Source organism: Taurulus bubalis (genome assembly GCF_910589615.1).
Source record: "Taurulus bubalis genome assembly, chromosome: 17".
Classification (NCBI taxonomy): domain Eukaryota; kingdom Metazoa; phylum Chordata; class Actinopteri; order Perciformes; family Cottidae; genus Taurulus; species Taurulus bubalis.
This window is the reverse complement of record NC_136605.1, coordinates 5212040-5228494: the sequence shown is the minus strand read 5'-3', so window position 1 is coordinate 5228494 and position 16455 is coordinate 5212040. Positions and strand designations below refer to the sequence as shown.

Here is a 16455-nt window from a genome sequence, read left to right as displayed (position 1 = left end):
GAACCACTGTCCTAGTGAACCCTTTGACAAAAAAAACTCTTTGGTTGACTGATTTATTTATTTTTAGCATTTATGGCAATCTCTATACCTCACTTCTTTTTTTACTTTCAGAAACATGGATATTATGAAAAAAATGTTTTAATCAATATTACATTTAATGTGCGGTATATATACACACTATATCTAATTAATAAAATAATAATAGACTTCATTGGGGCCCCTGAAGTCTGTTTGAATAAAAACCTGTTCCCCGCCATTTCCGGTTGCCAGGTTGTGAAAACTCTAGCTGTTGAGCCCTGAATAGTCAAGTAATTCATACTTAATCTAGTAATTCATAATTCATTTCCAACTTGATATAAATAGATACTTTATGTAAAAACTTTAAAGACCTCTGTTCAAAATAAAAATCATTTATTAATACAAACACTTTGTTATACATTAACAGGAACAAATCCAACCCAATGAAAAAGTTACATTGAGCAGAAATGTGAAATTAACATCAGAATGTAAGTGTATTTTCCGGTAAACTCCAAAAAACATTAAAATAACTACGTCACATTAGGTAAATTACAAAATGAGCCGAAAATACAAGCGATGCAGAAAAAGAACAAGCTATTTGGAGTCTATTGAATCATTACAAAAAAAGAAATACAAGCTTTGTAGTTTTAAAAACTGCAAAGATTTTACTAGTTTTACAGGAGAAAAGAAAACGGCCTGCGCAACACAACTCTTGATAATAAAAAGGAAACCAAGTCAGAGACAGTGAGTAACTTGTGGAATTAGCTTTCCTTATTTAGTGATGAAGATGACTGGTAGCATAGATTAAAAAATAAAAATAACCTAAAAACACAAGACTAAGCACTGACCAGACCACTGAAACAGACCACTAAATTCAGCCGAAACCCATCTCCCACTCTTAAAAAGTCCAGACAACTCCGTTTGTGCCCACATAGAAACTCAAAAGCAAAGAAGAAGCAAACACGGAAAAGGCAGAGAGCACAGGCAGTCGCTTTCTTTGGAGAAGGCTCTGAAGAAACTGCTGCGGAGTGCTTGGTGCCGATGATTCACAGGCGGAGCGGTTAGAGTTTATCTGTACTGGTAGTTCATGCTGCCGTCCTCCCGACCGTAGCCCACTGGGTTGTGGTACTGGTTGGTGCCAAAGCCCTGGTTGTTGTTGTTGCCACCGCCCGCTCCTTCTTGTGAGTTGTAATTGGACAGGTTGTTGAAACCTACAAAGAAAGTTTTTGGTAGTTAGTGAAACCATTTTCCAAAAGAATAGGCATAATAATAAGTTCTGGCTTGTAAAAGATGGAAAAAATGCAATGAATTATATGTTTGGCCACTTGTGGGCGGTGGAAACAGACGTTGAACACATGATATGTTGTGACAACAAAAGAAGTGAAGACGGAATAATTCAGTATGTAGAAGCTATAGCGAGAGAAATGTCGTAACAAATAAGTATAACTTAACGTAAAAGGGATCTTGTTAAACAAGAATATCTTCGCCATTACAAGAAATCAAGGGCATTTGTTATAATAAAAAAAAAAAAAAAAAAGTCTCATCTTTCAGCATTGAATGAACGCCTTTCATTTTAAAACAGAGGTTTTTATATAACAAACCAGCTTGTCCTTTTCAACGAGAAATATTCCTTGTTTTAATTCTCTGGGGACTGAGGTCATTTTCTCGATTTTACATAATTTCTTTCAATTCAGTGCATTTTATATATTCTTAAATTCCCCTTTTAAAAAAGGCACTTGCATACCCATGTGTTACATCAAACATTGCAGAGCAATCTCAGCTCTCTATATATAACGAGGCACCATTGTCCTACGGCACAAGGGTGAATATTTAAAAAACGTAAACATAGTAAAACGCGGATCTGCGCCGCGAGTCCCGGAAGTGTTAACGAGATATGGATTCCCTCGTGACCAAAAAACTAATGAAAGCAGACTGTCCCGGTGGCAGCAACACGCAGCTGAAAAGACGTCACATCTAAATAATAATGACCCTTCACTCACCGTCATAACTGTAGTCCTGGCTGCCTCCGGCCCCGCCCGTCACCTGGCTCGGGTAGGCAGTGCTGTACGAGTATCCGCCCGTCGCCCCCTGGTTCTGGTTGAAAGTCTTCTTCCCGTAGCCCTGGCCATACTGGTTGTAGGCGCCCTGCCCTGGGGGGATGCTGGACTGGTACCCGCCTACGGCCCCACTGTTGGCCCCTGGGGGACCCGTGAAGGGCGCCTTCCCTCCCTTGTTCATAGGGGGTTTCTTTTTGGTGTTCTTGGCGGCAGGCATGGCGCTGTAGGCGCCATCGTTCTGGTAGTAGGAGCCGTAGGAGCCCTGAGCCGGACCCGGCGCCGGGCTGGCTGGGGGCGGGCCGCCGGCCGGGCTGTTCGACGCCCCGGCTCCTCCGTTTGTGCCACCGTTGTTGTAGTAATCTGGGAGGCAACAGCACAGATCTTTAAAATGGGCACGACTTGGGTGCACTTTAAAAAAGATACTGCTTGCATACATACACTCAACATGGACTCTGGAATTAATTCAGACCCTGGAGTAACAGTAATGAATGGTGACGCAACATTTATTTAAAAAAACAAACAATTAAAAACATAAAAGCAAGAAGTCTTTCCTTCCCAAACATTCAGATTCTAAAATTCAGCAAGTCTGTGTGTGCAAACTTTGTGGCAACAGCCTCAGTTCATCAATAACGCCGTTACAGGTGGGATACTGCGACCACACACACACACAAAGTTAGACAATCGTGCATTCAGTGTAGCTATGACTTAACAGTGTTGCCGATATGACACCGAAACGGCAGATTCTACATAAAACATAAAAACAGCAAAGACAGCTCATTCGTGTTTGGAAGTGACAGAATATTAAAAATTAAATAAAAACAAGTCACGTTAAGATTCCTTTCAGTATTCTCATCGAAGTAAACTATTTGGAGAAAGAGCGAGTGAGTGAGTGAGAGAGAGAGGACAGGCGGTTGCAGTCTTGACAATAATCCAAAAGGCAGTATGTTGTCCAGCTCCAACAGGCTTTCACTTAATCGTGATCCAAACAAATGGAAACAAATCCCCGTGGCCGGTCCGACACATGGAGGCAATCCACAATAAATCAGCTCTGGTTCTATATGTCCAGGCGGTCGGGTTCATCCACAGCGGTGACTTTAGTCTACATGCAGTGCATCGTCTCCCGAGGTGTCGGGACGTGACAAGTGGAGAGGCAAGACAGGAAGGGAGGGGGGTTCACTTTATTTCCAGGGTTGCGGACTTGACGGTGAAGAGAGTTCTTTGTTTTTTGTTATCCTTTCTACAGGACCGTGTTTTGATTTTTATAAGACTGGGGAAGATCTATGTCGCAAACTCGTGGTAGCCATAGCAGTCTGAGACAAAGTCACCTAAAGAGTGAGACAGGGCAGAGAAGGGAAAAAAAAAATATATCAAAATTAGATTTGTTTATTTTGATTTATTTATTTTTTTCTGCCATAAAATAGGCAGGCTTGTGAATCATTTGGTCAGATTGCGTTTAAACTGAGGTGTTTATTTTTTTTAATCTTTTTAGATTTCTCTGCTCCTGTCACGCTCAGGTAGGTCAGTCCTCAGAACAGCCAGAGGGAGGAAAAGGGGTTTCATGGGGGGGAAAGTGAGGGCTTGTCAAAAAACAGATACAATCCTGTGGCTTAAAGCAGAGAAATGTAAAATCATTGAACTGGGAACGTCCCAACATGGTTTATCATCATGTGGTCTTGTTTGCACTGGAGTGGAACCGTCTTCTCGAATAGAAGACGCCGCCGCCCCCAAACCCCAGGACACAACATCCAGTTCTTACATGAAAGCTTAACAACGAGCAAACATCCAGTCAAACCAGGATTATCAGAACGGGTGAAATGAATACTCACTGTATCCGGAGACGGTATTGTTCCCGTAGCCGTACGTTCCGAAGCCACCTGGCCGGATGAAACTCAGTTTAATATGCCGATGTGAAACCCCGTCAATCATAATAATAACGTCTTTCCATGTTTCACTAGAACACGGTGTGTTTTTACCTCCTTGGCTGTAGCCTCCTCCGTTATTGAAGCCCCTGCTGCCCCTTCCTCGTCCTCGTCCTCGTCCTCCTCGGCCCCTGGGCGAAGCAGCTTCTCCGGCCACGGGAAGTCCCATCACGTTGAAGCCTGACGCGTGCTGACGGGGAGACGGACATTTTATTTAAATATATATTTCCCTCTCTGTGATGACTGTAATTTAACCCTGTAAAGCCTAGTTTGTTAAATAATTATATATTCTAGTGCAGAGGTTCTCAAATGGGGGTACATGAAATTAAAATATATATTTAAAATGAGCATACATTCAAAAATCCTCTAAAAAAAACAAATGAAAAAAAAGTCTTAGTTGATCAAAAAAGTTCAACAGAATTGGATATTTTCCATATTAAATCAGACACTGTTGGCACAGCGCTCTTTTTTTCTACCAAAAATGTTTTGCACTGGTGAGACGGGGTACTTGGGGTACATCGCTAGAAAAAGATTGAGAACCACTGTCCTAGTGAACCCTTTGACAAAAAAAAAAAAACCTCTTTGGTTGACTGATTTATTTATTTTTAGCATTTATGGCAATCTCTATACCTCACTTATTTTTTTACTTTCAGAAACATGGATATTATGAAAAAAAAGTTTTAATCAATATTACATTTATTGTGCGGTATATATACACACACTGCATCATACCGTAACAACACGAGATCCCATTCAAATAATTTAAACTTTCCCCTGACTGACTGGAGCCAGCAGAGTTTATTCTCACCATGGGTGCTCCTTTTTTCTTTTTAGCGACCTCGGCCATGGAGCCCTCTGGGAAGAGCCTCTCCAGAGCAGCCAGGGCGGCGTAGGCCTTGGCCACCTTCTTGTTGGACCCCGTCCCCTGAAACTTCTGGCCGTCGATCTCCACCTCCATGACGAAGCGCTTGTCGTGGCTGCCGCCGGTCTCGGAGATGAGCTCGTACTTCAGGCCGCGGCGCTTCTCGTTGAGCTCCATCACGGGGTTCTTGCCGTGCTTCGTCAGGATCGGTCCCTGTTGGCGTGAGTTCTGACAGTTACAGACACATTGGTCAGTCAAAAACATAAAACGGTGCAGCCCAAAATTCCCCTCACACGATCGTCACTCGCCGACACACGGCGGAGGAGCTTTTGTACCTCTGCGGCGTCCGCGGCGTCGGCATTGGCGGCTCCTGTGGCGGCAGCGGGGGCTTCAATGGGTATTATGACGGGCTTCAACTCCTCCACAGGGACCACCACCACCGGCTCCTCTAGTTTTATCGTCTCGGCGGCCTTTAGTTCCACTCCTGTGGGCAGGCCCATGTCCTGGAGGACCTGCAATCATACACACCGACCGTAGTAAAAAAAACTAATCTACTAAACTAAAATCTGCTGTAGGGGAAAAACTGACAAATGCTGGTGTTTTTTGGCGCTCACCTTAACAGCTACGTGCAGCTTGGCAGTGCGTTTGGACGGACCAGAAGCCTCAAAGGTCTTGCCGTCCACCTCTACGGACATAGTGAAGACCGGGACGTGAATGGGGCCGGTCTGAGAGATCAGCTTGTACTGGAGACCCGGCTTCAGCTGATTGAGCCTCATCAGCGCGTTCATCGCCTGGGGAGGCTCGGCCTTCTCCTCTGGAGCTGGTCCATTACAAACAGTAAGACACTTGATTACATTTTTTATATTCATCATTTTAACTATTCGTTCTAAGTGGTGACGTTTTCAAATTGGTCGTTATGTCTAAAAGCAAAAGGTATTTAATTGACAACGATGAATCCATTCTCAACCTTCTGTTGCTTCACGAACTGATTGACAGACTAATTCAATAACCAACCAGGACGATACAAGGTTCATTCTGACGTAGGGATGACTGCTTTCAGGGGGTTTCAACAAATAAAGAACTTACATTTCTTCTGCAGCTTTTTCTTCTTCTTATTTGGACTCTTGTCATCAATTCCCTCCTCTTCCTCGATGGGCCTTTTCATTGGTGGGGCGTACGCCGTGCTGGGTGGGATTTGCACTGCGCCGCACACAAAATAATGACATAAGAACATGCAAAGTGTCTAAAAACTAAACACCCAACAATCAGGATTGTTTGAGTCTCACAGGTGAGCCAGTCCGGTTTACCTGTGTAATCAATAGGAGTCTCGCTACGGGGTTTCTTGGGCATCTTTGAAGGGAGGGGATCCATCCCAAGCACTTTGTGAAGCTGTCCGAAAGCCGACAGCCTTAAGGCGTGCTGAAGACACGAGAGACTCACGTCAGTTACGCGTTCACTAAAATGGAATAAATATGCACAGGGAAGCACTCGTCTCACTCACTTGTGCGCTCGCTGTGATGTCTTCTCTCTGCTGGTGGTCCAGGTGGCCGATGGCGTCTGTGGCCTCCTTCTCGCACGGATCAGAGATTCCGGCACCATCTATGTATTACGAGAGGACACGACATGGGGGAACAATTAGAACTAGGGGGGAAAAAATACAAATAAAATGTGCAAATAAAACTCAAATGTAATTGAAAGATACTTCACGTACATATACCTGCCATTAGGATGCCTGAAGCCAGACACTCTAAAACTCTCCGCAGGGCTTCCCCTGCCCCCATGGGCCGGTTCCCGGTGCCGATGGCTTTCTCACAGATCAGCTCCAGCGGCTGCAGAGCGAGGGGAGAGAGAGGCTTGACGTTTGAGGGTGCTATTTTTACGCTCGGCCACTAACAGAGATTTTAGGTCACTGCGTTAGACGGGATCTCAGCAGTTTAACAACCGGGATGTGGCGCCATCAAAAGAAAAATCATAACCATCTGATAAATATACAGGCTTCATACACATTTTGACCAACATTTTGTGAAATCTCGGTGTAAACATAAATAAGTGAGTAAATGTAGTATTTAAACTAACAATGAGAATACAGAGCATACAGTAAACCTTAAATGACACAAATGAATGAGACAATAGTTTGATTAAAAGAATAAACATTTATATAGATGCCTGTATATATTTTGAGCGTCTTTCTTTTACAAGCATATTCATTATTTCAAACTCAGTGTAAATGAACATAACACATTTACATGACTTTTGGGAATTTATTTTTTTCTAGGGCCTGGAAATAACCATTTTGAAATTCCATGACTTTTCCAGGTTTTCCATGACCGCAAGAACCCTGAATATAAAAATAAGCGCTTCAAGGTTTTGGGCAGCCACGTCAGTGTTGAGGAAGCTTCCTCCTGCATAGCTGTAGGTTCCCAGAAGCCTCATTCTCCTGCGCTTCATAAAGGCGTTGCTGTATCGCGGCTGCAGAGAGGAGGCGCTCACTCACCCAGCCACGGAGTGGGGCCCACGTGGGGACGCGGGCGCAGAGGTCCCGTAGGATCCGGATGACGATGACGCAGGAGCGCAGCCCGTTGGCTCGGGCCTGAGGACACAAGCAGGGAGGGGCACGGGGAGGACAGGCGGCCTTAGTCGACGAGGACAACCGCATGAGGCACAAAGCAACACAAATGCCAAAATAAATTAAAGTAAAATGTGTATTAAAAAGGAAGCCACACAGACTACAACAGATTAGCTTTGTCATTATGGAAATATTGCATGACAGAATAAGGTTTGGAGACCCTAAATATGATCGGTCGACAGCGGACGTGATCGTGTCAGACGGAACATGCTCATACATCAAGTTCAGGAAGGAAAGTGTGAATCAAGCCAACTCAAACTTAATGCCAGCTTTAATGTGCGACAAAGAAATCTACTTGTGTGCCGTCATTTAAAGAAGGCGGTGGTGAAGTCAGTGGTAGCTAAAAAAAAAAAAAAAAAAAAAAAACCTCAAGGTGCAATATTCCCGTTGATTTTGTGGCACACAGTGAAAAGCCGGAGAGCAGGAAGTGTCGAGAACACAACCTCTACAGAAGCTGCAGAGATGGAGAGCTGATTGTTACGGAGTGAAAGACAAGAGATGACGCGCCACAGAGCTAGAATGAGTCATCACCACGGCTCACTACAAAAACAAATTATATATTTTTCCTCTTCAAAACTACAGTATGGGGCCACGAGCAGCTTGTAGAAATGTGAAAACAACGACAACTCACTGACATTAAAGAAATATTGCACCTGAATACAGGGTGTATTAGTCCCAGATTATTGTTGTTGTTGATTGAGTAAAGCAGCTACAGAAGTCAGGGACTAAAAAGCAGCATTGAACTTCTTTAAAGAAAAAAGAAAAGAGGCACTGCAATAGAACCTGTTAAGTTAGCAAAGCAACGCTACAACAGTGTAATGACAAAGGTTTCCTTAGAAACACACATCCAGATCGTCAAGTATTACGACAGGAAGTACACTTCAAAAGAGTAAATAAGAAAGAAAAAGAAAAAAAACACATGGAACGCCCAAATCAAAAGAACAAATAGCATAAAACCAAACTCAACACTACTTCTGTTTTAGAGACAAATAAAGACAAGATCCAAACCTGGAACCACTTAGCGTGGCGGAGAGACGCCAAGGCAGTTAGGCATTTCTGCCTGTCCAGAACATCCGGGGGATCGTTGACTGAAAGCGATTCTATTGGCAGGTGGAATAAGAAGACAAGGTACAGTTTGACCAAGGGGAGTTCTGTCAGCCGGCCAGGGGGAACACAGGCAGCCTTCCCAGACCAGGCAGGAAGGGGGAAGGGGAGGGGGACCCCTCCGCTGCAGATCCACTAAGTACTCAACCTCCCACTTGATATCGCTTTGTACGGCCCGGCACAATGATTGGACTGAAAAACCCACCAGAACGACAAGAGTTTTGAAGTGGGTCGTAATCCGACTTGGCAAAAATTGACTGAAAGCATCCCTATCGTAAACAAAATGTGCGTTTCTTAAGGGCTAATTGCTCGTATCAAATGGGAGGTTGTTTCTCCGTGGTTGCTTCAGTTCTGCTCTTCCTTTTCTGCCGTTACCGGGAGGCAGAGCCCCTCCCCTTCGCCCCTACACTGGGTGCGCTGCACTTTGCCCCTTCCGAGACAGAGAGCGGCCAGTTGGTCAAAGGTCCAGCGTCCCTAAAAATTGACAAACTAGAAGGCTTGACAGAGAGAATCAGAATTGGAACCACAGGCAGAAGTTATCAGATGCACAAAAAGTGGGGTATAAAAACAAGTCCACACTGCAGCAAAACTGATGGCTTGAGAAAAAAAAAAAAAAAAGGAGACCCAAACTGGGCATCACTATTCGCACAGGGCTACAGATATGGTTGAGGTTCAACACCTGCAAAAACAACGTTGTCTTTAAATTGCATAGCCACAATCAGGCTCAGTGATGATATATTTCTTTAATTATGCCGTAGTCTGTGACTTTCTCACAACTTGGGGCCGAACCCCTTGCATTTTTGAGCGTGCAGAATCCAAGTGTCACTCGTCGTTATCTGTAACCCTGAGCATTCCCTGCTAATGAACTTCAGACAGTCAACAGCCCGCTGTTGGGCCGAACGACCACTTGTTTTGCTACTCATTTTTGCTGCAATGCGAACCGTTCACCATCAATGATAAAAACACATGCAAACAAAGTGGTCTCTCTTTTTGGTTAAATTCTCAGTAAGCCTTCATTTTGTTGGTGACCTTGATCGTTAAAGGTAGTAGGGAAGAGAAAGCCACGTCTTCAGAAGTCAGTAAACTACCTGCCCTATACTGTATATTGGGCCATCAAAAATGTACAATTACATCACATGGAACTACGAGAGAGAGAGAAAGAGAGAGAGAGACTAGAGAGCTATAAACATAGCACAGTTTCATTACGTGGCGCTGCATTCTTGTCCCCCAGCTCCATTGAAGGCCCAATAAACAATATCTATCTATCCTGGCTGGCGGCCGGCCGGGCCTCCCTGCTCTGAGGAGGCGGCGGCACTGAAGAAGCACTGGGGCCCTTGGGGGCCGGCGCTTACCTTCGGGCGTGGCCTTCTCAGCCTCCTCGCGGACCAGTGGGGACGTCAGGTGAATGGTGAGGCTGAGGGGCGGCTCCTTGGTGTTCTTGATGACGATACTGGCCTCGTGGACATGCTGGGTCACCACGTACTTGTCTTCTGTGATCGACTGAGACAGGAAAGCGTTTAGGACATGACAAAGGCAGCCGATTATTATTACAGGGTTCACATACACATTTTGAACAATGGATTTCCATGACTTTTAATCAAATTTCCATGACCAAACATTTTGTGAAATCTGGGTGTAAACATGAAAAAGTGAGAAAATGTAGTATTTAAACTAACAATGAGAATACAAAGCATCCAGTAAACCTTAAATGACAAATGAATGAGACAATAGTTTGATTAAAAGAATAAACATTTATATAGATGCCTGTATTATGCCTGCTTATTTTTTGAGCGCCTTTCTTTTAAAAGAATATTAATTATTTCAAACTCAGCGTAAATGAACGTCATGAACACATGAATATAACACATTTATATGACTTTGGGATTTTATTTTTCCTCAACCTCGACTTTTCCAGGCTTGGAAATAACCATTTTAAAATTCCATGACTTTTCCAAGTTTTCCATGACCGTAAGAACAGTGTTATTATTTTTGGTACCAAATACATTCATATTTGGTCCAACTAGGTCTGGTATAGTTCTCTGGTTTAGCCAAGATGTCTCACGTCTACGAGGATGAACCCCTGACAGCAATTTGGATCGGAACGTTTCAAAATGAGAGCCAGTCAGATCAATTGGAAGACTGATAATCCAATCAGAGACTTTTAGTACTGAGTATCTGTTTACTATATATGAAGACTGATGAGCAACTAGAAATATAGCTTTATAGAGACCATTACATAGTTTGTCCACCAGAAGGCAGTGACACGGTTATTTTGTTTAACTGCAAGTCTCACTTGTGTCATAATTCTTCAATAACCAACTATACGGGATCCTTTAAACTTATGTTGTGTTATCTAAAAATACAGTCTTGTAAACAAAACAAAAACTAATATCTGTAACGACCTCACAAACATAGCATCGGTTAGACTGATACAAAATGTTATCACATTATTCAATACACTCTGTAACATGGCATGCACAATCACGTGACGTCACACATAGTTCACTGATAAAAAGCACTATTTACATGTCTGGAGATGATAAAAAGGACGATTCCTTTTTAGATGCTCTAGAAACAGGTGTTCACTTAAGTAAATATTTTGCTTTGGGAATATCTCTGGGTTGCACTTGTTGTCTTTTTGATTCTTCGCAGTTACTTATGTTTGAGTAACGAAGCGCACAACGTAAAACTCCTCTGTTAGTGTTTGGAGCTTGCGCGCCGTCTGCGAAGGCCATCGCTACGGCGCCAAGAGCCGGTTATAAACAAAGCTTCAGCCGAGCTCTCACCTTGAGCTGCGCCAATAGGTTTTCAGACACTCTCTTCAGCAGATTGATGCTGGGCTTTTCCTTACAGAGGAGCACCAGCTCCAGGTCCAGGTCCCCCTTCAGCAGCAGGCCCTTGGCCACCAGGCCCACCCTCATTACGCCACGCAGAGAGCGGGTTGCCTGGTCTCTGTGCTCACTACCACACAAAAAACACACAGCAAACACATGGAAGACGCACATGACAGACAAGAAAAAGAGCGCAGTGGTCAGAGAAGAGGAATTGAAACACGTCCTACTAACCGACTCATTTTCCTACCAGCTGAACATGAGGAACGGCAGCCCTGACATCTCCTCACCTTTCCTTATCGGCGTCTGCGCTATCGGAGTCAGACTTCGGGGGTACCTTCTCCTGCTTATCCAGCCAGTCGGAGACGGCCTTGAGGGCCCGCTCCGAGTGGGACACCATGTTTTGTACGCTCTCCAGCTCCTCCTGAGTTGGGTAGATGACAGAGTGTTTGGCCATGACGTGGCGGTCATCGTTCATGAAGACGCGCATGGAGCGGTGGCGCATTGGAGGGGGCTGGGGGGGGCGAGAAGAAACAAGATCAATATTAAGAAAGAAGACAAGACCAGAGAGATTCGTGCCGAGTCCGGGTTAGCAAAAACTAATTTATTGCAGATACAAACAAAACAGACTGTGCTTTGAGGATTAAAAAACAGATCAGTATTTACATACAACAGAAGACCTGCATCAAGGAAGCAGGATTACTGAGCCAACTGGACAGAAAAGAAACAGATCAACTTCAGTCCATGTTGCAGTTTTGAAAATGTTCCAGGTTTTAATCAGAACAGTTACTCAACTAGCTTAATTAAATCCTGCTTTATGAGACAGGCTTACGGCCGACCAGCAAAATGCCAGTTCTCGGTCAGTCTCTTGTCTTTGATTAATTAAAAGACAAAAAACAGAGCAACATGGTCTCATGCCTCGGCCAAGCTTCTAACACCAGTGATTACACAAACACCGTGTACACATAGGCAGCCAAAGCCAATTTAGAGGGGAGTGGTGATGTGGAAGCTCGAGCATGTGTTCCTAAAGCCCCAGGCAGACGGGAGAGAGATGAGGCGCTGGCAGCAGCCCTGTGACTTAAATTAGAGGCGCCGCATTCATTTGTTTCGTTACCAGTGATATCCCACATTGAGGAGTGTGACTGCTGCCAGCCGACTGTCAGGCATAAAAACACATCATACAGAGATGCTAAAAATGAAGTCATTACCATTGTTGATGGAGAGACCGTGGCGACTCCCTTATCCAGTGAACCAGTGTTGAAAAAGGTTTTCTCGGCAGCAGATGACAATGTTGCAGTCCGTCTGCACAGGGGGGAGGAACAGACACACGTTTTAAAATAACTTGGAGGGTAAATCTGCAGCCAACTAAAAACTAATATAGATCCACAAGGGACGAATTAAATATTTGATTTTAAAGACATGTCTGTATCTGAGGTTAGAACCAATCAGAATCAGTGACATACAGTTGGTAATAGCTGGAACAACAGAGGAGGATTGTTGACCCAGCAACGCATGCCTCAGGGATTAAAAATGCAACCAGACTTTCCCCAGGCAGAAAAGCTGAAACTTGTAAAGAATCTGATTTATAAAAACACACCTGCCTCTTCACGCAAGCAAAGTGTTAGCGCGTAATATTTTTGGATGCCTGGTGTAGCCTCCGCAAGAATTTAGTTCGACAACTTCTCTCGTTCTCTCAATTTATTTTCCTTCATCACAAGCAAAGGAACAAGCGCTGCAGTCGCGATAGCAGGGAGTCGTCCAAAAACACTCGGAAGTTCGGCTCTTTAATACACGGTTTTCCGTCATGAACATCTAACATTTAATTGGCTCCAACTTGTCCGAGAGGAGGGGAATCGTGTCCTCGTCTTTTCTCACAAGGCTGCAACGTACAACGACCAATCTGCTTCCCTGATGTCAATATACTGACATCATGTGAGTGTTGTAGTGCAAAGCGTGGAACCTTGAGGAACGTTTCTCACAGACAGTATTTGTTAAACTGACCTTGCACAACCTCCACATAACTCATAGACATAAGAATAATGAAATGAAGAATATAACAATTTATATTATCAAAAGGCATTGGACACCTTTCATATTTCTAGCAGGCAAATGTGTGATCTGATAATGTTATAGCATATTGCTAGACCTAGTAAAACAGACACGTGAGGGCCGTGCTACTCGATGTGATTGATCTATGGGTAGAGGTCAAACCAAGTTATACACGGATGACTAGCTGCTCATCTGTGGCGCCTCATCTGTGGTGATTGTTGCTGCTACTGTGCAGCAGCAACACGACGTGATGCGGGTGAACCAGTGGGGTAAAGTTAACAGGCATGACCTCATCCAGTCATCGTGACACGCCCACACGTCCCGATGTTAAGATAATGCTTTTGCAGCGTTACACGAGTGATTTACGTTAGTTCCCCGTTGCGGTAAAGCAATAACGAGGATAAACATTGTGTTGTTGTTTTGGTCAACAAGTAGCGGCCGCGTGGCGACAGGACCAACACGCCCCTGGCACACCTGTTAAACCGACACACTTATTTATTATTTTTATGTCCCAGCTGCAACAGTGCGTTGTGAAGAAGAAGTAGCCCGGCAGTTATGGGTCCCAGACCCCGCATCTCCATCAGGGGAATTTAAAAACAGACGCCATTTTAATTCAGTGCAGAGCTTTGACTGGCCGCGGCAGCTAGCTAGCTAGCTAGCGCACAAAAAGAAAACGGATCACCCGTCGTTTACAGCCGAGCCGCAGCACACGCAGACATCACGTTGCCGTCACGTTGGTCAACAAAGTGACCACAGAGAAGTGCAACGAATTATGTCTCGGATACCGGACTGTCATATCAGACAGCAAAATGGTCGAGGAGATGAGACGAGACCCCGTTTTAACGCTCAGACCCAGCTCGCACTTAGCAGGTTAGCTTAGCCGAACAAAGCCCAACGGACACACTTCTGACGCACTTATGAAATAAACGCCTCTCATAAACCGCTCACAGAGTTCGTCAGCTCTCTTGGCGTCCATCGACCCCCACACAACTAACCCCGTTCATGTAAAGGGATGAATGTATGTATTTGTTTCTTGCTCACCGTGGTGTCGTTGCTGCTAATGGACGGCTGCTGCACGCTCGCTCCCGGTCTCGGCCAGGAGTGTGCACGGAAACGCCCACGATGTGAAAAGCGATGATGCTCATTGGACAGAGATTACTGGTGACTGCAACTGTAGCCAATCGGAACAAGGGAGGCACAGAGCCGGGGGCGTGGCTAGAAATGATGGATTTAATTAAATTGCCTCCATGCAACAGCTGGCTCATTCATTCAAAGATCATATTGTTGAGCAAAGTTTTCACATTTTCGTATTCTTCTCCAATATCTTGGATTCTGGGTTGGAGGTTGTAACTGTGGTCCATCTTGGCTGATTATTCGGCTTTTAGTGTTCCATATTCGGCCCTTTATATTCGTAAAATGTAATTTATACATTTGAATATTCCTATAATGTACGCAGTAAATATATATGGGATCTATAATTTTGTCAGATATGAATATTTGGGCAGTTAAGTGATAATATGGAGTCATGGCATGACAAAGTAGATTATATATATATATATATATATATATATATATATATATATATATATATATATATATATTATGTTACCCACTGTCTATTTAATACACTTTTATTATATATTATACTATCATATATACATTATATGTATATATATATATATATATTATAATTTTTCTGTGTATATTATGGTCATTATTACAGCTTTCTATCTAGTATAATAAATAATACATAATCCAATGCTTCTTTAATATTCACTGGTAGAGGAATCAATTAGATCAACAATTGGTTCCTGATGATTGTTGTGATAATAGAACTATGTGGTTGAATAGTTTAAATTGCTGTGATCATTGCTTGTTTCCACCTCACTGACATGTTGTAAGCAATTTTCCCTCTCTGTGATGACTGTAAGTTAACCCTGTAAAGCTTAGCTCGTTAAATAATTCTATATTTTATTGAACCTTTTGACAAAAAAAAAACCTCCGGGCAATTTTGGTCTATTTTGAGTTTTAATCATATTTAAGACAACTGATTTCAGCATTTATGACAATCTTTATACCTCACATTTGTTTTACCTTCAGAAACTAAATGTATGAATTTTTCAAAGGATTTAATATTATCAACATAAAAAAAATGTTTTACATGTATTGTGCAGTATATCTAACATATATACACAGATGCATATTGGAAATAATAATTGACTATTTTTATTGATCGATATCAGCGTGGCTGCCGCTGGTCTCAGAGTTGAGCTCGTATTCAGGCCGCTGCGCTTCTCATTCAGCTTCCTCACAGGGTTCTGTCCGTGCTTTGTCAGGATTGGTCCTCACCTTGAGCTTCCTGGGAGAGCACTGCCCCTGTGCCCACCTTTGAAGCATCCGTTTAAACCAGGGGTGTGACAATATAAATCGTTATATTCTGCAGATATTCTTCATTTCATTATTCTTATGTCTATGACAGTTCAGGTTGTGCGAGGTCAGTTTAACAAATATTGTCTGTGAGAAACGTCCGGTGATCTGTTCCTCAAGGTTCCTCGCTTTGCACCACAACACGTTATCAGTATATTGACATTAGGGAAGCAGACTGGTCGATGCACGTTCCAGCCTTGTGGGAAAAGACGAGGACACGATTCTCAATAGAAATGTTAGATGTTCATGACGGGAAACCGTGTATTAAAGAGCCGAGCTTCCGGCTGTTCTGGGTGTTTTTTGGACGACTCCCTGCTATCGCGATTGCAGCGCTTGTTACTTTGTTTGTGATCAAGTTCTTCCGGAGGCTACACCAGGCATCCAATAATTATTACGCACTAACAGGTGTCAAACATACGGCCCAAAGATGGAGTGCTGAAGGCCCTCGTTTCCACCAGTGGCACCTCCCAAAATCCCTTTGTCAGGTCCAGGGTGCTGATAAAACGGGCTTCCCCCAGGAATGAATGCTTTCAGTAGATTTCAACAAATATGGCAGAAAGAG

The 16455-nt window shown here is 43.6% G+C and overlaps 1 protein-coding gene across 3 annotated transcripts; it reads right to left on the bottom strand.

Annotated features, from left to right (window-relative positions):
- Positions 1 to 394: 394 nt before the first annotated feature.
- On the bottom strand, positions 395 to 14541 carry ilf3b (interleukin enhancer binding factor 3b). Of its 3 annotated transcripts, XM_079233745.1 has the most exons (18): positions 14508 to 14541; positions 12626 to 12719; positions 11708 to 11931; positions 11373 to 11547; positions 9939 to 10086; positions 8491 to 8582; positions 7351 to 7446; positions 6574 to 6685; positions 6358 to 6455; positions 6164 to 6275; positions 5943 to 6056; positions 5471 to 5676; positions 5192 to 5368; positions 4803 to 5084; positions 4049 to 4184; positions 3902 to 3949; positions 2019 to 2435; positions 395 to 1229 (listed from the first exon to the last, which is right to left on the bottom strand). In XM_079233745.1, exons 2-18 carry the CDS (start codon positions 12626 to 12628, stop codon positions 1087 to 1089), a joined length of 2583 nt encoding a protein of 860 aa, XP_079089871.1. In that variant the 5' UTR covers positions 12629 to 12719; positions 14508 to 14541; the 3' UTR covers positions 395 to 1086. The 3 variants fall into 3 exon arrangements, with proteins under 3 accessions (XP_079089871.1, XP_079089869.1, XP_079089870.1); XM_079233743.1 differs by lacking the exons at positions 8491 to 8582; positions 9939 to 10086; positions 11373 to 11547; ... (1 more) ...; positions 12626 to 12719; positions 14508 to 14541 and having other exon boundaries at positions 6568 to 6685; positions 7351 to 7670; XM_079233744.1 differs by lacking the exons at positions 8491 to 8582; positions 9939 to 10086; positions 11373 to 11547; ... (1 more) ...; positions 12626 to 12719; positions 14508 to 14541 and having other exon boundaries at positions 4803 to 5069; positions 6568 to 6685; positions 7351 to 7670.
- Positions 14542 to 16455: the final 1914 nt, after the last annotated feature.

Bases quoted from the DNA above. Each gene is read 5' to 3' on its own strand.
- ilf3b (XM_079233745.1), bottom strand. The intron at 10,087-11,372 runs GTGAGAGCTCGG...TTCCTGTCTCAG, and splicing joins ACCTATTGGCGCAGCTCAAG to TCGATCACAGAAGACAAGTA. The intron at 4,185-4,802 runs GTGAGAATAAAC...TCTCCCCGTCAG, and splicing joins AGAAAAAAGGAGCACCCATG to CACGCGTCAGGCTTCAACGT.